This window comes from Adiantum capillus-veneris, chromosome 12 (genome assembly GCF_014529385.1).
Source record: "Adiantum capillus-veneris isolate H3 chromosome 12, ASM1452938v2, whole genome shotgun sequence".
Lineage (NCBI taxonomy): Eukaryota > Viridiplantae > Streptophyta > Polypodiopsida > Polypodiales > Pteridaceae > Adiantum > Adiantum capillus-veneris.
Window position 1 is genome coordinate 46,967,416 of NC_140942.1, and position 24,327 is coordinate 46,991,742.

Here is a 24,327-nt window from a genome sequence, read left to right on the forward strand (position 1 = left end):
CCCAACTACTGTAGCTCTTTGCGCAATCAGCCATTGAAACATGGTAGCTCTCCTCAGCTGCCTGCTGTTCCACAACCGCTCCCATAAGCCTGACAAGAACTCAACTGTGAGACCCTCCTCTTGCCAGTGAAGTGCTGTAGCTGGGTGAACCTCGCTTCGTGCGCCAGTATGTGTCGCCCCAAAGGAACTGTGTACTGGGAAAAAGGTATCACTGGGTGATCGGCTGAAGAGAAAGGATCCCGCCAGAACCACTCTCCCGGGTCCCACTGCACTCGTGCCGAAAGACGACTCTCCCAAGCCTGCAACTGCCAGTAACCGGAATCGAGATCTGCTCAGTCAGGATCTAGGACGCAAGTCTTCCCACAGATGCCCACAACTCGGATCCTCTGAAAACAGCACTTTGCAACATGTGGTGTCTCTATTGAAACTCTGTGAAGGCGACCCTCTCCCTGCACCTCAAAGAACTTGTGTGGTACCGACTTAGAGTAGGCACAAAGTGCAATGAGGACCTCCAACCGTGTGAAGGCCCCCATCCATCTGGGAGCCACTGCCTCAAGAGGGGTATGCCACTCAGCTCGTATAGCCTTTGTAATATCCTGACTTGTGCTCTACACCCCCCTCATGCCTCGTAACTGTATGCTTTGAACCTCCTCGAAAAAGCCTGAAAACTGAAGCCAATCGCCAATAGTGCGAGCTGGACCCTTTGCCATGGGACCTGAGGCGTGCTACCAACCAAGTGGCCTCTCTGTGTGCTAACCATGGGGTTCCAAACAAGAGGCTGCCTCAAGCACTCCATGCAAGTGGGTTGATGCTGCTCCAGGCCACTCCTCAACTGCTCTCAGGACCTAAGCAGGCTTGCAGCAAATCGGTCCTCCAGGCTCCTGCTCAGACCAACCCAGCGCATCTCTGTAAAAAATCCACCTGATGGACAGGCTCCAAGGGCCGTCCGCATGAGGGACTTAGACTCGAATCCGGTGAAGCAGCAGCTCCTTCTAGGGCTCCTCCCCGGAAGAAGTCCTATGATCACAAGCTTTCCGAGGGCTCTGCTCTACTGTGCTGGATCGATGATCCTCAACCCCCCTTGAGAACATGGTAAAGTGATGACCTGCTAACACCTTGGCTGGAGCTGATTGGGTTTCACGCCTTGACCGCAAAAAATTCTTGCTCAGCCTCTTCAGCCTGCTGATGCAGGAACTCCAAAAGATCCAGCAAGACATGATGTACCACATAGTAGCACCTGGTTGACCACTACAACTCTGCCAGCCAAAGAGAGCCGTGCCGAACTCCAATGGAGTAGTTTCCTTAATGGAAAGGAGGGGAGCAGTCTGCTGCTCTGGAGACAAATTCAAGCTGACCAGACAGCCAGATAGCGTACAGAAGTCCTTGGGGGGGTCCCAAAGTTACTCGGAACGGGAACAGGAGGGTCCGGAACGGGACGGGAATGGGGAGGAGGAGGGGGCCCTGGAACGGGCCCAGGGCTGGAACGGTCAACTAAAGGAAGGCTTGAATTACGGGAACGGGGAGGAGGAAGGGGGGCCCGGAATGGGTATGGGGCCGGAATGGTCAACTAAAGGCTTGAATTACCTCCATTCTCCTTGGTCCTAAATTAACTCCTAAACAACCTCAAAACTGTCCCCAAATCTGCCCCCAACCTTGCCCCCAAACTTGCCCTCAAACTACCCTAAATATGTCCCCCAAATAGTCCCGAATCTGCCTCCAAATGCTTACTTCTTTGCCCCCAAATACCTACCTTTATCCGCTTTGCCTCCCATTCCCCCCATTCTGGAACACTCTTCCGGTTACACCCCGTTCTAGAACGGCGTTCCATTCTCGATTGTTTCGGGAACGGGACTCGTTTGGAACGCCGTTTCGGAACGTTTGGGCTGCGTTTCGCTCGTTCCCTGTTACACTGGGGGATCCACCTGAAGCCCTCAACCGACGACCAATTAGGTGTAGGAGCAGTGCCAACCCAGAAAGCCACCGTCTTCCTCCAATTGATCAATGCTCTTGACGCACAACAAAACATCTCAAGAGCCTGTTGACACATGTGAAAATTGGCCTCATGGACCTCCAAGTACAGGGTTGAGTTGTCAGCAAACTCAACATCAAGCAACTCATCTCCCCTAATAGGGAGCTCCAAACCACGCAAGCCAACCTCCTGTGAAGGCAGAAATCTGCTTATCGCCTCAGCACAGAAAGGAAACAAGAAGGGGCAAGAGCTCAACCTTGTCTAACCGAACGCGTGAGAATGAAGCGCTCCCCCTGTCAGCTCTTTTGTTAAGGAGTTGGCTTCTCCTTTCAACTCTTTTGATCAATGGGTTGGCTTCTCCTTTCGTCAAGATCGAAACTCTGTATATTCCGGCGTAGTAAAATTAGCCATCACACTGAGACCTTGCTGATCTTCCAGGTGTGTCTTGATGGACTAAAATTACATACCCAGGCAATCTCATCCAATTAGAAATATTCAATAGTTGGCACATCACAATGCAACGCAAATGCTCACATATGCATGTTACAAAACATTGAAACATAGAGTCGCCGATGAACACTTCTCCCGCATAACCTAACAAGGTGCGGGCCGGGAGATATTCAACGACTCCCTCATCACTCCTCCCGCATAACCTAAAAATGTTCGGGCCGGGAGCTATAGAGGCCTTTTACAACCAAACGCCCCCCTAATCGCAACCTGCGTCGTTTGGAGGTGCTTAGAGTAACCACTGCTCACACTTCTTAATACTCCTCCCGCATAACCATCCATGTCCGGGCCGAGAGTAACAACAATATTTTTTAAGCATACAACCAAACGCTCCCCAGACATCCCGTCTGCGTCGTTCGGAGGTTTTCTAGCATACAATGAAACGCTCCCCAGACATCCCGTCTGTGTCGTTCCGAGGTTCAAACAATACCAAAACAACATTTCTCACTACTCCACCCGAGAGTAAAATCACCAATTATTGAAACCACTATTAAAACTAGAGTCAAACATTTCAAACCGGCACCAAGACAGATTCAAAACAGATACCATCTATTTCAAAAAAATTCCAAACAGGATCACCAAACAAGTTTTCAAACAGATTTCAAACTTAAAAAGAAATTTCGACATCAGTCGAGGTCGAAAAGTCGACTACTTTCTATCATGAAACTGCACCAAAAGTTAGGGTTAGATTCCTTCCATAAGGTCGTAGCCGACCATAGCATGGTCCATCAGCTCTTGGATAGACAGTCTTCCTCTAGCGGCGATAGTAGTCCCAAGACATAGCAATCACATTGGACCTCCAAGGTTATCAGCTCGAGAAGAGACACCTACTGAGAGATGTCGAGAAATTTCAAGTTATAATCTGCTAGGGTTTCCATGGCAAGCATTTCAGGATATCCCACTCTGCCAGAAGTTGCACTCTGAAGAAAGATGTCACACTGGCGCCCCTTTCGGTATTTCTTTATTATTGCTGATTCGAAAAGTACAACAGCTCCCCCAATAGCCGGGGAGCACCTCCTCTGCAATCTGGGCATTGAAGAGTGCTAGAGAGGGCCCCCAAGGCTCATATTTAAAGGCCCAAAGCCTAAAAGCATCAAATATGAAAAGCTGACCCCAAAACAACACTTTCCTAAAATTTCAAGATTTTTCTAAAAATCTGCCGCAAATTGCGGAATGTCCATGCAGGTGCCACGTCATCATATTTTGCTGTGCAGTGTCCTTTGAGTGTGTTGTGCTTTATTTTTAATGCCTTTATGTCACTTGGACTCCATCGGACGGGGTCCCATAAGTTGGTGGGAAGTCTTCTTTAAAAACAGGCCACTCGTCAAGACTTTGTAAGTCTGTAAAACTTCCTATTCTTCTTCTGCTGCTTCTTCTTAGGGTTTTGGCTCCTTGGCCGGGATCTGAAGGTTGGCTCCGTTCTTCAGTCGCTTGACACGTCAGCAGTTTGTGACACAGGATGTAGGCCAATGGGTTGATTTCCTGTTCAAACGGCAAGCAATCCAAGTAGTTTACTATTGCTAGCCGACATGGATGCTCGGGATGCTTTGCTCTAAATGTCTCCTCTTTTCTTCAATATGCAGATGACTCATGCATTGCCTAGGCTCTCACCACGGATTACCAGTCTTATTTGTCACAAGTGTCTTGTCTAGGTCGAGGTGTTGGATTTTCCTCGTACTTGGCGTCATTTTCTTCCCTTGTTTGCTGCTCAGTTGAGAAAAGTCATTTGCCCTCCTAAGTTGGACGCCAACACAAATTGGTTTTGTATTTTGTGGGACATTGATATCCCTACACCAGCAGGCATTTCGGTTGATTCATTGGACAGTGGTTGGAAAGTGCTCGTCCAAACTCAAACGGTGTAAGTTTGCAAATTCTTACTTCCGTTGTGGCAAATTTGGTCATATGCAGTCCGAATATTCGGAACCGAATTTGCAGCCATGAAACCGGCCCGTGGGGCGGTAGGCTTTGGCTTTCACCCGAAATTCTTTACTTTAGACACACACAGGGGGAACTTTGCAAAGGGTATTTGGGACGGGAATTAACAGTGAAGTACACACATGGCTCGGAAGCTAGAATGCTCCGAGCAGACGCCGACAACCTGTAGGCCCCAAAATTGGCACCCCTTTCGGTATTTCTTTATACTTTAAGAGGGTTGATTACAAAGAAGAGTCTGGGAATTCTTTACCGGTATCCAGCTAGATACCACCTGTTTTGGCAGCAGAACAGCCCCAAAACTTGCCTGAAACCAATTCCCCTGCTAGAATTCACTTCCACTAACGTAAACCCTCTACTTTCTGCCCAAAAACAGTAAATTCAGCACGCTGTCTTTACTGGTTTTTTCCCTGTTTTCAGCCCTAAACAGTCCCTGAATTGACCTCTAAGAGTGGGGCACTGTTCCCAATGGTTCTGGCATCCGTATGGCTGAAAAACAGGCAAAATTCAGTGCATAATCAGCGCTGAAAACGCACCTGTACGGTGAGGTTATCACCCTCACCGGTGCTTGCTCTTGGAGTAGCAGTTAGCTACTCTTGTTCCTGCTCAGAGAGGCTCTTGCCTCAACAAAAATGCATGTAACCACGTAGCTGTATATGAGTCAAATGAAGAGCCCTCTTGTGGGGCATCACATTACTGCACGTAGGGGAGAGAGAGAGCAGTGTGGTGTGTAGGACATGACTTCTTGCACCACATTGTACATGAGAAGGAAAGCTTGCAGTCAATAGCTCTTAACCTGTGGCAGGTTGCAAATGAGGCCTCTCCCAGCTAGAAATCGAGCGCTACTTCTACAAGAGGAAAGTGCACCACAGTGTGCCACTCGGCACATTTACAAGCATTTTCCCGTTTTGGACTTCCCGCTTAAAAAGCTCCCGATTGGTTGCCCAGTTGACTTTGCAGCAGAGTTCTAAAATGTTCCCCTTGTTATTCCGAAGGTAATGACGTGAATAGATTTTGTGGCCCAAAATAGCAATTCCCTAAATTTTAGGGGATGCTTCCATTGGACTCCCACTGGTCATCTGACCATCTATCCAGATTGGGACCGCATCCAAAAATGCAATGTGGCCCAACTGTTGGGTACTTTCCCTTGGTGACCCCACTTGGGCACTATGCCTTTATTGAGCTCACTTCCTAGTATCCACCAACTTGCTATGTGCGACGGAGGGACCTACATGATCTTGGTTTGAGCCTAGACATCCTCTTACTATACGAATTCAAGTGCCGATCAACTTCCCGTCTGCGGGCGAAACTACTGTTCACATTGGCAATACAATGTCTGACCATTTGTAACTTCAAAAAGAGGGTCTCAAAAATAAAACAAAAATCATTGGAAAGAAACCAACAACTAAAGTTAGGAGTTGCCACGTCCTGTGACATAGTTAACATTTGCCACGTCCTTGTGACATACCCCCCTCTTGAAATCTCAAACGTCCTCGATTGCATACCATAAATACACGCCACTGATGATCTTGTGTTGTTAGCACTCTTTTATCATCGCATGTATCCGCAAGAAAGGTCGTAACACATAGATACAAATGACTTAATGAGACCTTCATACTTTTGTCATTTCTATGTATTACACTGAATTCATATGTACATTTGATGTGCTAGCTCTATCATTACCCCTCCTTTGCACACGTTGGGTTGGGGCATAAGTAGGATGTAACTCAAAGGCTTCAAGGTAAAGCTGCAATACATTGGGTCACTGACAGCTCATGCTCTTCCATCCAATTTGCATCCATAGGCGGATAGTTCTTGAACTTCACCAAGAAGCATCTTGCAACCTATCCTTTAACTTTTTTGTCTATGTGCCAAAACTTGCTCAGGTACTAGGATCTCATTAAGTTCCTCAACTTTATGCTGATCCTCATCTGTCATATCTTCTGGCACATCACCCACAAAGGGTCTTAGAAGACTCACGTGAAAGCATTATGAATCTTCCATGCATCAGGCAATTTCAGCTTGTAAGCCACATCGCTGATCTTGTCAAGCACTTGAAAAGGCCTATGGTAACGCATGGTGAGCTTAGGAAACAACCGTTCCTTGCCCTTCATCTTCTTTAACCTTGCCTTTTCGAATTTTAACAGAACCCAATCACTAGGTGGTAAGAGCAACTCATGACGGTGACGATCAGTAGCCTTTTTTTGCTTTGCCTGAGTCTTCTCCAAGGCAACTTTAATTTTCTTGTACATTTCATCCATGTTTTGAACATATCGATCAGCAAAGATCTTGTCCTTTGTATGCAAAATGGGAGGAACCTTTTTGCCGCCTTCAACAATCTCAAAAGGTGCCTTGCCAGTCGAGAAATGCACTATATTGTTGTACGCATACTCAAGCATAGGCAAATACTGTTCCCACTTGCCTTTATTAGCTGACACATAGCATTTCAATAGATCCAAGACAATAGAATTAGCCTCTTATGACTGTCCATCAGGTTGTGGATGAAACGAAGACGAGAATTTGAGCGTAGTGCCCATGTTCTCAAACAATCCTCTCCAAAACAAACTTGTCATGCGAGGATTACGTGAACTGACAATCGATTATGGCATATCATGGTACTTAAACACATTGTGCATGAATAAGCGTGCCATCTGATCAGATTTTATCTTCTTCCTGACAGGGATAAAATGGGGCTGCTTGCTGAACGTGTCGATAATGGTCCATATACCATCATTCCCTGTTGGGGTTCTTGGAATATCAAAGATAAAGTCCATAGCAATGCTTCCCCATGGCTTATCCGGAATCGGCAGTGGTTGTAACAACCCTAGTGCCTTTTGCTTGTCAAACTTGACCTTTTGGCAAATCAGGCATGCTCGCACAAAGGCATCCACCTCTCCTCAAGGTAGGCCAATAGAAGAATGTCTCCACCGCTTTAATTGTCGCATCAATACCACGATGCCCTGCATACGGTGGGACATGACTCTCTTCCATGACCTTATGTTGCAATGGCCTAGTGACACAAAGTCTGTCATGCATCATCATAAAATCATCTCTGAGGAAGTAGTGCTCGTAATGTTGCCCCTCTTGCAACTCTTCAAAGATCCTTGCAAAATCTTCATCAGTAGCATACTGTTCCTTCATGTCATCCAGCTCATGATGGTAAGGAATTGACACAGAAATTTGTGGCTTCCTTGATAGCGCATCAGCCACAACATTCTTCTTTCTTTCCACATGTATAATCTGGAAGTGGAACATAGAAAGAATGTTTGCCCATCGCATATGCTTTTCGGATAGCTTTGACTGTGTCGATAAGTATCGCAAGGTTTGATGGTCTATTTGGACAACAAAATCAACACCTAAAAGGTAGTGCTTTCAACTAGAAAGTGCATGAATCACGGCCAAGAGCTCTTTCTCATAGGCTTGCATAATTTTCTTTGGCCCTCACAAAATTCGGCTTTCATAAGCTACTACCCGTCCGTCTTGCATTAGCATAGCTCCATTGCTACTGCCACACGCGTCACACTGGACCACAAATGACTTTCTGAGATCTGGAAAAACAATTACTGGATCAAAAGTCAACTTTTCCTTTAAGAGACTAAAAGCTGAAATCACTTTTTGAGTCCATCTGAAAGTGACCTCTTTCTTTTGCAAAGCGTGAAGGGGTGATGCTATCTCTACAAAATTCCTAATAAATCTTTTATAGTAGGAACACAATCCCAAGAAGCTTCTGACATCGTGCACAATCTTCAAGTCTGGCCATGTCTTAATAGCTTCAACCTTTGCGGGATCCATTCTGACACCATCCTTTGAGACTATGTGGCCAAGAAAGTGGATCTCTTCCAACAAGAATTCACTTTTCTTAGGATTGACAAGTAGCCTGTGACTCCGCAGCTCTTCGAACACAACGGTCAAGTGACGAGTATGCTCCTCTTCATTCTTGGAGTAGACTATCATGTCATTGAAGAACGTCCCAGCAAACCGTTGATGTGAGTGGAAAATTCGGTCCATCATTTTGTTGAACATGGGAGGAGCATTTGTTAGCCCAAACGGCATCACTAGAAACTCATAAAGACCAAATGTCGTTCTAAACGCAGTCTTGTGCACATCCTCTGGCTTTATACGAATATGATGGTACCCACTTTTAAGGTCTATCATGCTGAAAATTGCAGCACCCTCTACACGATCGAGAATATCATCAATCCTTGGAATAGGAAGCCTATTCTTGATGGTATTCTTATTCAACGCATGGTAATCAGTACACATGCTCCATGAGCCATTCTTTTTCTGTACTAGGAGCACTAGGGAGCAAATGGGTGAAGAACTAGGTTGAATCAGTCCCTTCTCTAATAACTCCTCAACTTGGCCCATAATCTCTTTCTGTTGCATCGCACTAACCTTGTAGGGAGGTCTATTTGGTGGGCTACACCCTAGCACCAAATCTATCCGATGGTCCTCACGTCTCTCTGGTGGCAATTGCGACGGTAATGAATCAGAATAACAATCACTAAACTCTCGAAAAAAATGCTGACCTTTCTTTATCTAACACAGATAAATTTGACTGACAATTATCTGAGACATCACGTGCAAAAATCAAGTACATAGAAAGATGATTCTTTAGTACAGAAGTGATAGCCGAAGCAGATACAATAGGGACAGACTCCCCTTTGAGCTTTACATCCAAAACATGAGTTTTGCCCCTATGCCGAATGGTGATCGTCTTGCTGAAGGCATCCAGCATGCCATGTACTCTGAACCTCCACGGAATTCCAAGTAGCACATCGCACCCTTCCAATGGCATGATATAAAATTCTTCTGTGTCTACATATGACTGAATATGGTGATCCATCGATAGATACTGTGGATATTGAATAGGACTTACATAATACTTCCTTTGCTGTGCTCTAGTCACCCTTTCTGTGATGCATGAGAAATGCCTTTCAAGGTAATCAGATAGCCCCTTTGTAGTGATCTGGTTGCCCATCTAATGTGACACATTAGGAGTTCCCATTGTAGGTCGTCTACAGAAATTCCCTATCACTGTGCGAGTTATATCCCATAGATGATGCAGGGGAAATCTCTGTTCTAGGATAGCTTTAGAGTAAACCTGTCTTCGTTAGTCTAGTCAGCATTTCGATGATGCATCCAGAAATTCCTCTCCTGATTTTTCTGGATTCTTAAGTCAAAACTAATGTGCACGTTAATTAGATATATTGTCCCTAAACAGAAATAACATTGAAGGTCGCTGTGTAGCCATTGGTGAGATCTACTATAGTTTGGCATTATAGACACTGTCCACGAGAGGGTTGCATCTTGCTGCCATTGGAATCTCCTGGAGAGCTCTGACCGCCCTCCTAATCATTGACAACTGAGATGTTCCAAGCTATGTAGGCATATCTGCACATTGATTATTGTCTGGGCATGGAGAACAAAACCAGGCATTGCTAATAAAGTATGACGAAATTTTGACAAGGATGTGCACCATGAGGAGATAAAATACTCAATACCCAAATAAAGTGGGTGAGACTCTCTAGCAGTAAATATCAGCTGTAAGATGCAAGGACACTGGTAAGAATGTTTTGAGTGTCAACCCCTCATTTATTGCACAGAGAACATCCGGTATTAATTGATATGTGTTTAAATATTCTAATGGCGTTGGAAAGTGGTTTAGGTAGGTCTTTGATCAGAATGTAGTGACTATTCTGATAAGAGGACATATGTATGCAGGATGTGCTGAAACGCATGGTGTTGTTCTGCAAAGCAGCTGTTGAGGTGAGGAATTTTTGCTGATGCTTAGTGTCAAATCCTTTAATCAGAGCCAAAATTTACTGTCTTTGTGTGTCTACAGGTTCCATGGCATGTACCATGTGGTGGTGTGTGCTACGGCGATGGAAATCTTATCTTTGTTGCTAATGATTGGCACACTGCATTGCTTCCAGTGTATTTGCAGGCATATTATCGAGACAATGGACTAATGGAGTTTGCACGCTCTATTCTTGTGATACACAATATTGCTCATCAGGTAGTCAGGATTAGACAATCAGAAAAATGTTGTTATGGCTTGACAAGGGTTTGATTAGGGTGTATGATGATCATCCTCATGCTGCTAAGTGTCAGGCTTGCTCATGCTTCACCTTTCATTTTGCTTTGTGGAGCTTTTTGTTTTTACAACGGTATGGTGGGTTAAAACGGTCTGCAATAGTTACAGGCTTTTGAGACATGATTGTGAATGGGATGTTGTTGGTGTCAGTCAAGTGATAGGCTCCTTCCAAACTTCGGGAGAATTTAATGGTCGATGGAGGTCTTGCCACTCAAAGGGCCAAAGGATTTAACATAGCTATTTTCATTACCCATGAGGGCATATAGTTCCATTATTGCAGGCACATAGGCACGGTAGACTCTTCAATGAGGTTACAGATAAAATATGACACTGCTCTAGCATAATGGGTCCTCTCTCTTGTGTGACAGCATGATACCAGTGGCATCTATGCTAACCCTACCAAGTGATGCATTGGCTTTTTAAGGACCTGCATGATGGCGTGCTTGCTCAGAGCTTTTTTCTACTTACTGTCAGTCTACTCTGAATTAGGTATTGCTGTATCCTTACCATTAAGTGGAAGGTTAATATTATTGCTTGTTTAGTCTTTGCTGACGGTGGGACCAATGGATTCATTGAAGTACGGCAATTAATGTTGGCTTCCTTTCACTTTCTTCTTGCTCAGAACTGAAAGGTACAGTTTGGTGTCTTCACCATGTTAGAAGTCCGGCATTCCATGTTGATTAGAAACTAGTGTTTCTTATAGAGTGTTTTAAAATAGGATGCTTTGATTCTTCAACATCATCTAATCAACTCTGATAAAGATGGTAAGCTCAAGCGAAAAGTTGCACAAACGATTTTTGTGTTTGCAACAAAAAAGTTTGAAGTGCTACTTGCATCAACAGGGGCTGAATTGCAAGTCTACGTTTCAGGATCACTTCAAGCTAGACAGGAGCCAAGGACACCACAAAAAGCAGATCGAACCCCAATAAAAAAGATAGCACCTGAGATATGGTGAAAAACACTTGATTGTGCATTAACTGTCTCCAATTTTCAGTTACCACCCAAAAAGGACACAATCGTTTGCATCAACAGGCTTCGACACTAGATTATTGTAAACATCTAAACTGAGGCAATCTAATAGGCTTGGACACTAGACTTATGAAAACAAAATTTGCATAAGACTTAGCATTTCACTTGCCTACATTGGCAGTGATTGCATCCACATTGCTAGCACTGAAGTAATCAAGCAACAAAAGGTATAAAGGCATCATCACGGCCTGGTGAGAGATGAGAAAACCACAGCAACAGGAGGAAGAACCAGATCAACAGTCACCAAACAACAACAGGACCGAGGCCCAACCTAGAAGGCTTACCTAACTCTCCTTGAATTCCTCAAACAATAGGATTGTTTGCTACTTTGTGAAGATAATCAACAATGGAACAACACAAGTCACCACACTTTTCAAAAACCAGAATAAGCTTCATCGACTAAAAACACAAGCATTCCTAAATATACCCGATACCAGATTAGATGGTATGGTCTACATGAATGAGTGCAGTGCATAGTATACCCATCATTGACTATATGCCAAATTCTCCTGATTTAGTTGTGCTTATTAGATTGGTGAGCAAATGAATTGAATGCTACTATAATTACAGAAGAAAAAAATAATGTATAAATATTACAAGGTTTAGTGATTGCCTACCTTCAATATCACGTAGAAAGGGGGGCACATAGAAAACACGTGGGATCTATCAGGCACGTCACAACATCGCATGCACACTGTGCTCACTGGAGAACATAATGAGAAATATCACCGCTTATCTCTGTCTAAAAGTTTATGTATTAAGCTATGTCGACTTATGTATTAAGCTATGTCGACGTACCCTTACTTGCAGATCAGCGCAGACAGAAATAAAATAAAACCACCTACCACGTTAGGGGAAGACCACCCATAGTTTTACACAATCAGAAAAGTCACTGCTTATCTCTGTCTAAAAGTATATGTATTAAGCTATGTTGATGTACCCTTACTTGCAGACCAGCGCAGACAAGAATAAAATAAGCAACCTACCATATTAGGGGAAGACCACCCATGGTTAAGAAATAGCGGCCTTCTAAAGTTGAGTTAGGGGCTGGCTTGCTGCCCATGTCCTCATTCCAAGCACTTGGCAACTTAGGTTATGTTTTTAATAGGTTTTCTATTGGTTCTCTTCTTCATATTGGGTTATTACTTCCTGGTTAAGGCTTGCCTGGTATCAACTTCTGAGTCTCTTAAAAGAGAGATTAGTTGTTTTTCTGATATGGTTTTTGTACTTTTTGCATTATGGGCAGGGACGTGGGCCATTATCAGATTTTTCACTCATGGGGCTCCCAGAGCATTATATAGAAAAATTTCGTTTATATGATCCAGTTGGAGGCGAGCATTTAAATATCTTTATGGCAGGCCTTATTACGGCACATCGTATTGTTGCCGTCAGTCATGGCTATGCATGGGAATGCCAGACACAGCTCGGGGGATGGGGTTTGGATGGCGTGGTCCGTGAGCACAACTGGAAGCTTCGGGGTATTGTGAATGGTATTGATGACAAGGAATGGAGCCCTGAGCTGGATGTTCATCTGAATACCGATGGTTATTCCAATTATTCGCTTAACAATCTAGAGTATGGAAAAGCTTTATGCAAAGCTGCCTTTCAAAAGGAACTCGGTTTACCTGTTCGAAGTGATGTCCCACTGCTTGGTTTTATTGGACGCCTTGACAACCAAAAGGGGGTTGATATAATTGCAGATGCAATGCCCTGGATGATGGAGCAAGACCTGCAATTAGTTATGCTTGGCACAGGCAGGGCTGATCTTGAGAATATGCTACGGTCATTTGAAAGTCAGCACCGTGATAAAGTAAGAGCTTGGGTAGGTTTTTCGGTCAAAACAGCTCACAGGATTACTGCAGGATGTGATATTCTGTTGATGCCCTCAAGGTTTGAACCATGTGGTTTGAATCAGCTCTACGCTATGCGATATGGTACAATCCCTGTTGTACATGCTGTCGGTGGTCTTAGAGACACTGTTAAGGCATTTGACCCCTATTCCAACACAGGCACTGGGTGGACTTTTGATAAAGCAGATGGTACTGGATTGATTCATGCTCTTGGTACTGCGATGTGGACATTTCGCGATTTTAAAGACAGTTGGAAGGGCATCCAAGAAAGAGGCATGACGCAAGATCTGAGTTGGGATCAGGCTGCCAAGCAATATGAAGAAGTGATGGTTGCTGCGAAGTATCAGTGGTGATCTATGCGGAAATTTTCTGGGTTTATATTTTCTGTCACCTTGTATGATGTAAGTCTTCAAAGATTTCTAACCTTCCAAACTCACACATACAAGCGTGTGCACACAGCTAAACACACGTGCTTGCACACACCACGTCTTTTTTTTTCTGTAAATAGTTCTATTCTGTTGTAGATATTTCCGTACTGATATGAAGACTGGTGGGGAGAAGCATGGCAATGCATACCCGAACACACACTTTTTTTTGTATATCTGCTTTGATTAATTTACAAGTGGGAAACCTCAAAGCGAGGAAAACCCACGAAAAGAAGGGGATACAAAAAGCGGAGCACGAAGAGGCTCCGAAGGCTAGAAACAGTCAAAATTAAATCTTGTAGGTATCAAGAGTGATGTCTCCAGCGTCACAGGCAAAATGTAGCGCTTGACCAAGAGATAATTTGAAATAGGGAAAGGGGTCAACAGAAGTGCCTTGGAACATTAAGGAGTTCCTATGGTGCCAAATGGCCCACAGAGTCCAAAATCTGACCCAGGTGAAGAACACCGCAAACTGAGATTGCGGTGAGTGTAGCACCCCAAAAAGCCAAAGCGTCTGTGAAAAGAGCCGGAAGGAAAACACAGCCGAAGAGCAGTCGACACTTGCCGAATGAAGGCTTTGTTTGGAGTGACAACAACGCCACAGTAAGTGTGACACGGTCTCCTCAGCTTCAAGGCATCCGGGGCAGCGGGAAGGTGCAATATGCCGAGCATGTAACACTCTGCCAACAAGTAGAGCTCCCACCAAGCAGCGCCACAAGAAAACACGTTCCTTCAAAGGCAGATGACTCTGCCAAATGCGAGACAATGTGTGTTGCCACCACAAGGATGACTCGGAAAGCGACCACCGCTGATTACCCTGATGCACAATCCATACATCAGACTGAAGGATGGCATAGACACTGCCAGCCGAGATGCTGTCCAATCTAGTAGTAGCCAGATTCCAATCAGAGAAGCGAGAGTCCACATCCAAAGGAGGAATGGGTGAGTGAGCAGCAAGCATCCTTTGAATCTCCCGCCAGAGAGGAGAATAGTGAAGACCCAACCAAAAGCGGGACACTGGATCAGCAAATGAAAGAACATAACCCGAGTCATCAACCACCTGTGAAGGCCTTGCTCCAATGCAGACTCTCCAAGCGAAGAGATTTACCCACAGAGGGCTGGGTGTGTGGGTATGCTTCTGCTGCTGCCTCATGTAATGTCTGTGTCAGTATAGTAGTTAGCTCCTCCAAAGGTCGCCCTGGGTCCTCAGTGCATAGGCGTCTATAGATTCCGTCCATGTATACAGAGTCAGTCTCCCTTGTAAATGTGTAGCGAGTAGGGGCTGCCACTCGTGGCCTGTGTGCTACACTGAACTGGAAGGAGATGGTCATTGACACCAGAGCATGATCCACTGCCACCCCGACCGGTCTGGGCCCAACTGTGAGATCCTGGATACTAGAGATGAGATTCGGTTGTGCCATGACATAGTCCACCGTGCTGGCTCCATGTCTGTGTGGGAAGCATGTAAAACCTCCCGCAGCAGGAAATCTCTGTAGGCCGTTCAAGATGGCCAATCCATGTGCAGTGCCCATGTCTATCAGGTGTCGCCCATACTGAGTATATTCCATATCGTGTGATAGTTTGGAAAGGCCCGTTTCTGCCACATCTATCTCTCTTAGCATCTCCTCTGAAGTATCATAAAACACTGCCCGGTGATGGGCAGTCCTAGCATTGAAGTCCCCGAGGATGATAATGTCACCGTCCCTAGAGAACTCCCATATGTCATCACCAAAATAGAGAAAGGGGACTATCCTCTGGGTGGTGCATAAACTGATGTACTCGGGGGGAAGTAACAAATAGCTAGATAGAGGTATCTGCCTGTCTCTGCTTTCAGTCTCACCCACATGTACCTAGCCTGCTCGTCCCTGCGGGCTATATGTATCAGTGGCTGCAGATCCTCTCTAAATAACACTGCCACTCCTCTCGAGCCCCGCCCTCTATGCTCTGAGCGTGTCTCCTGTCTGTAGGCTGTCTCCCACCTGTATCCACTGATGTGAGGCATGGATTGCCCAGGGGCTTGGTGTGTCTGAGAGTAGAAGATGATGTCTCTTCCAGTAAAGCTGTCCTCAAAAGCACCCACATCAAGACACATAGATCCATTGCAGTTCCAGGCAGCTACTTTGAGTGTGGTCCCATGAGTCTCGCACCGTCATGTGGAGCGTTGCTCAAGTATTAACACTTTTCCGTCTCAGTAAAAAGCGATCTTGCCTTTTCCCCTTGCCGCTCTAATCTCCGGCATTACTTCCTGCATATGAGCGATCTGCGAGAGGGTGAGATCATCCCCGAGGAAGATGCCAGTCTCTTTAAGAGTTGGTCTTTTCTTCAAGAATGACTTCTTTGCTTCCATGGAGGGAAAACGGAGGATGAGTGCTCTTTCTTTTGAGGTTTCTCCACTGCCTCCATTTTTTTTTATGTTGCCCACTCTGCATGCCCTTGTGTGTGTCTGCTCATGAATCCCCATCAAGGCTGTGAGTTCTTTTACTTCTTCGTCCACATTGCCTTTGTCTTTGAGACCGCAAATTCTCACATGTAAAGCGCGCACCCTTCTCCTCTGCTCCTCCTCTAGTGTCTGGTTAATGATGTTGTTGGGTGTGGACGTGGGCGTTATCTCCTTGTCTTTTCCTTTCTTGGCCACGTTGATCCATTTCTCGGCTTCGTCCGCCTTTTGTTGGGTTTTGGTAAGAACATCCACCCAAGAAGTCGTCATTTCTTTGTGCTGTTCTTCTCCCTCCTTGATGGCCCGTACTTGTTCCTTGATTGTGTTGATTTCTTCGATTACTGAGGGTTGCAGTTGGCCCTCTTCCAATGTGTTTCTTGATCGGGCTTCGGCGAGTTCTTTCTTGAGTGATGCGATCTCTTCCTCTTGGGTCGTCACTCGGTCTTCTAGCGTGCTTATTTTGCTCTCTTGGATCAGCACACGTCTTTCGAGCATGTTTATTGTGTCCCAGAGATTGCGGTTCAGCTTGGTAATGGGATCCGTCATTTCCTCTTTACATTTTTGAATGGCGTTCTCTAGGGGGTCGGCTTTATTGTTCGTCTTCCTCATGTTTGATCGCCGTCCGCAAGGGGATTAGATGTACGTGTGCACCCACCCTAGCAGCGGGCGCGGGGGGGGGGGGGGGGGGAGTCGGCCGCAAGGGAGTCGCTAGATGCACGTGTGCACCCACCCTAGCGGTAGGGTAGGGCAGAGGGCGCGCGGGTGCAGGCAGCGTAGGCGCGAGGGGCAGCGAGGACGCGAGGGGGACGGGGGTGCAGCGCGGCCGCAGGGCAGCGGGCGCAGAGAGAGAGAGAGAGAGAGAGAGAGAGAGAGAGAGAGAGAGAGAGAGTCTCCTGAACCAATCAACCTTGGCAATGAATAACTGAATGTGTATACAATGGAGGCAAGGGGTTGCTTATATATCAATCCCAGTAAATTGCCCTACCCAAGACTTTGACAAATAAGTAAAATAAATACCTAAAAGCCAAACTAAATAATGGGATTACATTGGGCAGTTTTCTTGAGATGCCTAACTCTAACATCAATGTATCTTTCTTAGTCATTCTCAGATGATGCGAAGCTGTGATGGCATCTTCTGCATATTCACTTCATAGGTGCTTCTCTGCGTAATAAAAAAGTAGACTACCATGTTTGTGCATTTCCTTTCAAGTAAGATGCTGCCCTTCGCACCTTGGAGCGTTTTGAGAACTAACCTCCTGAGGAGGCGACGTGATAGTGTTGTATGAATTCAAGGGCTCAATGGGTGTCTTGGTAGCTTGAAAACGTGTCAAACCTGATTGCTTGACCCCCATCCTTGAACTCCTTAGTCTTCTTGTCCAGTTGTTCACTGACAGAAGAGGATGAGCTCTTCTATTCTGAATTGCTAGATGGCCTCCCTTGCCTTCTAGACTTTTTCAAAGCTCTGCTTTTATTAATTTTTCTCTGCTTCTTTCGCTTTTTCTCATCCTCTGTGGAACTAGAGGACGACGAACTGTCGAACTCTTTGAAGACGAACAAAAATCTAGGTCATCCTTGAAACGAACATGCTTCTTGCATCTGCTTACAACCTCAAAAGTCGACTTTTGGCTGAGATAACTCGAAAAATCCATTGATTTTTTCTTCTTTCGAGAGTCCTTTTAAGCCTTTCATTAACGGGTTCATCTTCTTTTCAAGATCTTGTCTGCACTTGGCTTTTCTTTCAGCTTCCTTCGTGCCTTGAGAGGAGAATCAACGACTCTTGCCATCTCAAGTGAATCTCATCAATCGGGTAATTCTTCGTATGCTTCACATATTTCGGGTTTTTGGAACACTTCATTAATCTTTTCACACATGTGTCAACGTGTAGTTAACGTTTGTACTTCGCTCTGGCAAAATTCCCGGCCGTAAGATTTCTTCAATCCCATGCTAAGTTTTAACTTTTCTTCATCTCCCCATAGAGGGATGTAGTCTCTGTTAGATTCTTCGTGAGAGCCGTGTGTGCAGCAAAATGGATCAGATCCTTCGTAGAAGAAGCATCTTTCTGAGCTCTGATATTATTGTTACAGGCTTGGACACTCCAAGTGAGAACTCAATAGCAACACACGAACAAAACTGCAAAATTATTGAACTTTGAGAGAGAGAGAGAGAGAGAGAGAGAGAGAGAGAGAGAGAGAGAGAGAGAGAGAGAGAGAGTCGACATGGCACAACGGGGTTTTGAGCCACGATGCATTGGCGCCCCTCTCGATATTTGCTTATTATTGCTCGTCACAAGTACAGCTCTTCCGGGTCCAACTCTCTCTGAGACTTTGCGTCTAGATGCTCTCCAAAGTGTGACCCCAAGGGCACTTATAAACAATACAAGAGATGCTCAGAAGCAGAGTGTCAGCAGGTGGTGATATTTTTGCAGTTACTTTCTCTCTTTATATATATAGATATATCTTTTTCTTCTTCTTTTGCTGTCATTGTTTTCCCCCAATTTTCTTGGATTAAGCTTGGACCATTGCATGGCTAGAGAAGACGACCATTGGGGCATTGGACTAATGGTTTGTTTGAGCCTTAGAATTAACACTGAAGAATAAAATGGCAGTGGATCAGGACCATGTGCTTGGCCACTGAAAAAGGTGCAGACAGAGTGCTTGGCCAAAATAAATGTGCACTCCTGTAAGTGGACACTGATTGAAAGTCACTGTATCTAAGCCACATTGCATTTTTAGATGCGGTCACAGTGTTGAAAGATGGTCAGAAGACCAGGGGGAATGTAATAAAGTGATCCCTAAAATTTAGGGAGTTGCTATTTTTGGACCTTGAAATATGTTCACGTCATTAGCTCCGAAATGACAAGAGGAACATTTTATTACTCTGGCGCTAAGTCAACTGAGCAACTGGTTGAGATATTTTTAGACCGGTAGGTACAAAGCGGGAAAACCATGCATGAGTGCCACTTGGCACATTTTTGGCTACTTTCCAGCTTGAGAGTGAGAGATGGCGTTTTAATCTAGCGCTGGGCTCTTTTTGTGAGTGTGGTGGATTGTTGCAGGTACCAAAGCTATTGCGTATTGCCCTCTCCTTGTCTCTCATGCACAGGTGGTTGAGCTTGCTCCCTCTTGACTCCTACTTTCTCTTATGAGCAGTGGTAATGCCCTACTAGAGGGCCGATCATTTGACATTATGTACAACTGTGTGGGGTTGATGCTAAAACACTGAGGCAAGAGCCTCTTTGTCCAGGAACAGGAATAGCTAACTGCTACTCCAGAGCAGGTACAAGAGAGGGTGATAACCTCTCTGTACAGGCACTAAAATTCAGCTTTGAATCAGTGCTGTTTTTGAGCTGTTTTGTGCTCAGAATGATGCCAGAATTGAGGGCAACATAGCCCATGATACAGTATGTGGATTGATTAGGACTGAAAATAGGTGGAAAATGGGTCAAAAATTAGAAAATACAGTGGCCTGAAATCTACTGTTTTGGGCTCAAAAATGGAAGGGTTTTGATGAGAGAAAGTGCTTCCCTACTTGAGATTTTGTTCTGGGCAAGTTATAGTGCCGTTATGTTGCCGTCGCAGACCGGGTGAAAATCTGTTGTGAACAGGTCCTGTAATGTGAAGCACTCAATCTTTGTAATTTCTCTACTCTTGATTGAAAAACAAATACCGCAAGGGACGCTGGACTTGGGGGCCAATCTGGTGTTGAGGGAGGGAGTGAGATTTGAAGTCTGTATGTGAATGAAAAGTCCAGGTATTTAATTCAGAGAATCACCGCTTTATGAGACCATAGACCGGTTTTATGGTTCCATTGATGGGATTTGAACTCTTTCGTTAAAGAGTCTGACATGGATAGTCTTAGGTGAACAGGATACACATACAGATAGTTTATAGGTAAGAAAGATTACTCTAATCTTTCTTTGGATACCTTAGACTTGCTTTAGCCAGAGTTGCAGCTATGGCAGATACAGGCAAAGGCAAGCTTCCTCCTGAAGAGAGTTCCTCTTCAACTCGCAGACACCGTAGGGACACAGCGGGTGCGTAGGTGTCAATGTCTGCCAGGACAGAGCGTGTGGCACAGCCTAATATGACTCTTGAAGAGCAGGAAAAGGAAAATCTGTTTACTGCACAACTCATGAGCATGGTTGGCACATTTCGACAGCTTGTCAAGAATCCCAGAATGAAGAAGTTTATGAAATCACGCAAAGAGAATTCATAGGCTGAATTGTCTCATCATGCCACAAACAAATTGAAGGAACAGGTTCCTCCTATTGTAGAGCATGTTGAGAAGACACCAGCAGTGGCAACAGGTCCAGTGCAACAAGCTACATGACCCAATAGTGAATGGTCAAGGGAGTAATGCACAGTTGCTTATGCCGACCATTTCCACTTAGATTGCTGCCCAACCTGGATGCTTTGGTGGTGGGTCAATTTCTCAGGCCATGGCAAGACATCCCACTAGTTTTCCAAGATATATGCCAAGAGGGTCACCATGAATGTTGCCTACTGAGGCAGTGAACCCTCTTTATGCCAACATCGGTGTACATCAAGACATAGACCTTCTACAATCCAGTTCTGATGCGTGCGCCGTGCACCACCTGTTAGCATGTCTGAAATTCCTCAGCCCCGTGAGCGTTTGGCAGCAAAGACTGGTGAGGTTAGTCTGGAGAAGAAGATGCCTAAGGATTTGCCATTCTTACTGCCACCAATCTATGATCACATGACACCTCAGAGCATAAAGGCTAAGGACTATAAGGAAGGTGGTCAAGCAGTGAAGTTTGAGACTTTCAGTGCTATGCAGGACAAGTTGAAAGCTTTGACTTTTATCCAACAGTTTGATGCCGCATATTCTGGAGGTAATTTCACAAATTCTTCTAAGGTGTGGAAGGCAACAACGTTCTTAAAGGGTAATGCTTAATAGTGGTGGACCTCACTGTTAATGCAAGGATTAGCACCTGCTACTTGGGTCCAGTTCAAACAACAGTTCTCATTTGCTGGCTGACAAACACATTCAAAGTAGATGCCATGATAGCATGGCACAAGCTGGATGCAACAAATTGTGAAAATCTGGAAGAGTATAACAATAAATTTTGGGATGCACTCTTACCAGTTACTTCATACAGGATAATGCCACTGTCAGAGAAGATTGAGAAATACTAATGTGGTTTGCCCTAAGAAATCAGAGACTATTGCATGAAAATGTTGCAAACATGACCAGATGATTGAGAATGCAAACATGGCTAACACACTACTGCAAGGAGGTTCATGTGGATTCAAGAGTACCGCCAAGAAGGAAACATGGGGCAAACAAGATACAGGTTCAAAGAAGGATTTTCGAGCTATGACCTTTTATGGAAAGAAGCCATTTGGAAAGAAGACCTTTCAGGAACAGTCTTAGAAATTCTTCAGACAAGGCAAAGGACAGAAGAGACCATTATTTGGAAAGTCATTTGAAGAAAGAAAGGCTTTAATGCAAGCTGGGAAGTGCTTCATTTGCAAAGAAAAAGGGCATATTGCTTCAAAGTGTCCACAACAACAACAAAAGGATGCGGAGGATAAAGATGCATTGCCAAAGAAGAAGACAATGTCGAGTGCAGGTTTAGTGCCTGACATGGCTGGTGATCAGCCATGTACTGATGCTTCAGAGTTCTGCAGAGCTTGGGGCAAGATCAGAGATTCTACAGTGCTTATTTTCTTTGATCCTGGAGCTCGTGCCAATTTTATTACACCGTCATTGGCAGCCAAGCTGGGAATACGTCCTAAAGAAATGGGACCAGTTGGACAGGCTGATTTGGCATCCCCTGGGCATTTTGAACCTGTCACCCCCATACTTGGCAAACTCCGTATACACACTCAAAGTTATGTGGACACATAGGAGTTTCATATTATGCCATTGGAAGGCTGTGATGTTCTGTTAGGCATATCTTGGTGCCACAGGAAGCATGTTGTTTTGGATGTCTTCAACAGAATAATCACTCTTGTAGATAGGGGCAAGACTCAACACATTGGATGTAAAGCTAAAAGGGGAGTTTATCCCAATAGTCTCTGCTTTAGCTATTACTTTAGCAATTAGAAGTCATCTTTCTGCGCACTTGGTTTTTGCAAAGCAAGTTAATGGAGTTGAAAATGATGTGTCTGCAGGGCTTTCTTGGATAAATTCAATGATTTTTTTTTAGATTTATTGCCAGGAGAGTTCCCCCCTGAGAGGCGTGATGATCATACTATAGATCTTGTTCCAGGGTCTAGTCCCCCAATAGGCCACTGTATAGGGTTAGTGCAGCACAACAAAAAGAGATAATGACGCAGATTAATGAGCTAATCAAGAATAGGTTCCCGATTCTTCGAATAGATGGCATTCTTGATCGATTACAGGGAGCAAGAACATTTAGCAGGATAGATTTGAAAACGGATACCATCAAATTAGAATAAGACCGGAGGATATTCCCAAGACTGCTTTTAGAACTACATTTGGTCTCTATGAATTCTTAGTGATGCTGTTTGGTTTGACCAATGCTCCTACCACTTTTAACAGAATGATGGTTTGACCAATGCTCCTACCACTTTTAACAGAATGATGGACAAAATCTTTCTTTCACACAGAACCTTCGTAGGCACATTCTTTGATGATATGATTATCTTTTCAAGGAATGAAGAGGAGCATAGAGGTCATCTCATTGCAGTCTTTAATGAACTTAAACGCAATAAATTGCTCATTAATGGCAAAAAGAGTGAATTCTTTATGGAAGAGGTTCACTTTCTTGGGCACATAGTTTACAAAAATGGTGTCAGAATGGATCATGCATGTGGAAGGCAAGAAAAATGTGGTTGTTGATGTCTTATCTTGCAAACCACAAGTGTCAGTTGTTTCAATTTCTTATCATCAGGAACTTGATGATACGAAAGAGCAATATGCAACTGGTGAAGATTTTTCTGGAATCTATGAACAACTGATCAACGGACAACATCATGCTGATTACATTCTTAAAGATTTCTTTATCATGATGCATGTCCGACTATGCATTACAAAGCCATTAAGGACCAAAGTTTTGCTCGAAAGTCACGCTCCATCGTATGTTGGACATCGTGCCATTGATGCTACTGTCAAAGCGGTAGAGACTTTCTATTATTGGCCGACTTTGAGTTCTTTTATTGGTCAGCTTTGAGATCAAATGTGGATGCATATGTCAGATCTTGCCTAATATGCCAAAAGGTCAAGTTTGGCAGACAGAAGGTACCATGGTTATTGCAACCGTTGCCTATTCCAGAGAGGCCATGGGAAAGTATTGCCATGGACTTCATTTTTCATCTTCCAAGAACAACTACAGGGAATGATGTAATCTGGACAATCATTTGCAGATTCAGCAAGCATGCACATTTCATTCTTGTCAAAAAGAAGATTAAGCCTGAATACATGGTCAAGATATTCATGCAAAATATCTTTAAGTACCATGGGATGCCACATTCAATTGTCAATGAGAGAGACCGAAGAATGACTAGCTTGTTTTGGAAAGCATTGTTTGAGAACATGGGCTCTACCCTAAAGTTCTCATCTTCTTTTTATCCACAAACAGATGCACAGTCTGAAGAAGCAAATTCTACTATCTAGGATCTGCTAAGTACTATGTTTCAGAGCTTAAGGCATTTTGGGAGCATTATTTGCCGTTGGTTGAGTATGCTTACAACAATACAGTGCACCTCTTCTAATGGCAAACCACCTTGGGTGTCATCAGATTTGACGAGAGTTACAGCAGCGGGCGAGATTTAGTAGGGATCTCAGTATCAATTAGCTGTTTTGCGCACGCTCTGGCCTGGTTTGGTTTTTGCCCCCTTCCTGTGTGTGTGTCAGTGTGTGGGTGTGTAAGGCAGTGACGGTTGGTTTCGGGGGTAGTGAATCCTTCTGCCACTTGTTTGTCATGCGACTTTGCCCTGCGCAACTCCAACAGTGAGCAGGCCCTTCTTAGTGCGCCGGTGATCGAAGATAGTTTTCACCTGCATGCGGCCCTTCTGTCAGACTCTGGTGTGAGCGACTGTTGGTGTCTCTGTGTATTTACTTTCAGTAGGAGGGTCTTTTTGTCGGTGTATTCA

At 44.6% G+C, this 24,327-nt stretch overlaps 1 protein-coding gene and 1 pseudogene across 5 annotated transcripts in view; both read left to right on the top strand.

The window, feature by feature from the left end:
* The window catches only part of SS2 (starch synthase 2), a 101,232-nt gene that overhangs the window by 32,568 nt on the left and 44,337 nt on the right, over positions 1–24,327 (top strand). For all 5 annotated transcript variants that reach the window (XM_086525140.1, XM_086525138.1, XM_086525137.1 and 2 more), the window contains 3 exons: positions 10,133–10,177; positions 10,254–10,427; positions 12,781–13,785. In XM_086525140.1, coding sequence (XP_086381266.1) covers positions 10,133–10,177; positions 10,254–10,427; positions 12,781–13,737 — 1,176 coding nt within the window. In that variant the 3' untranslated portion in view covers positions 13,738–13,785. The remainder of the gene's footprint in view (positions 1–10,132; positions 10,178–10,253; positions 10,428–12,780; positions 13,786–24,327) is intronic.
* On the top strand, positions 16,966–22,299 carry LOC147445698 (uncharacterized; annotated as a pseudogene).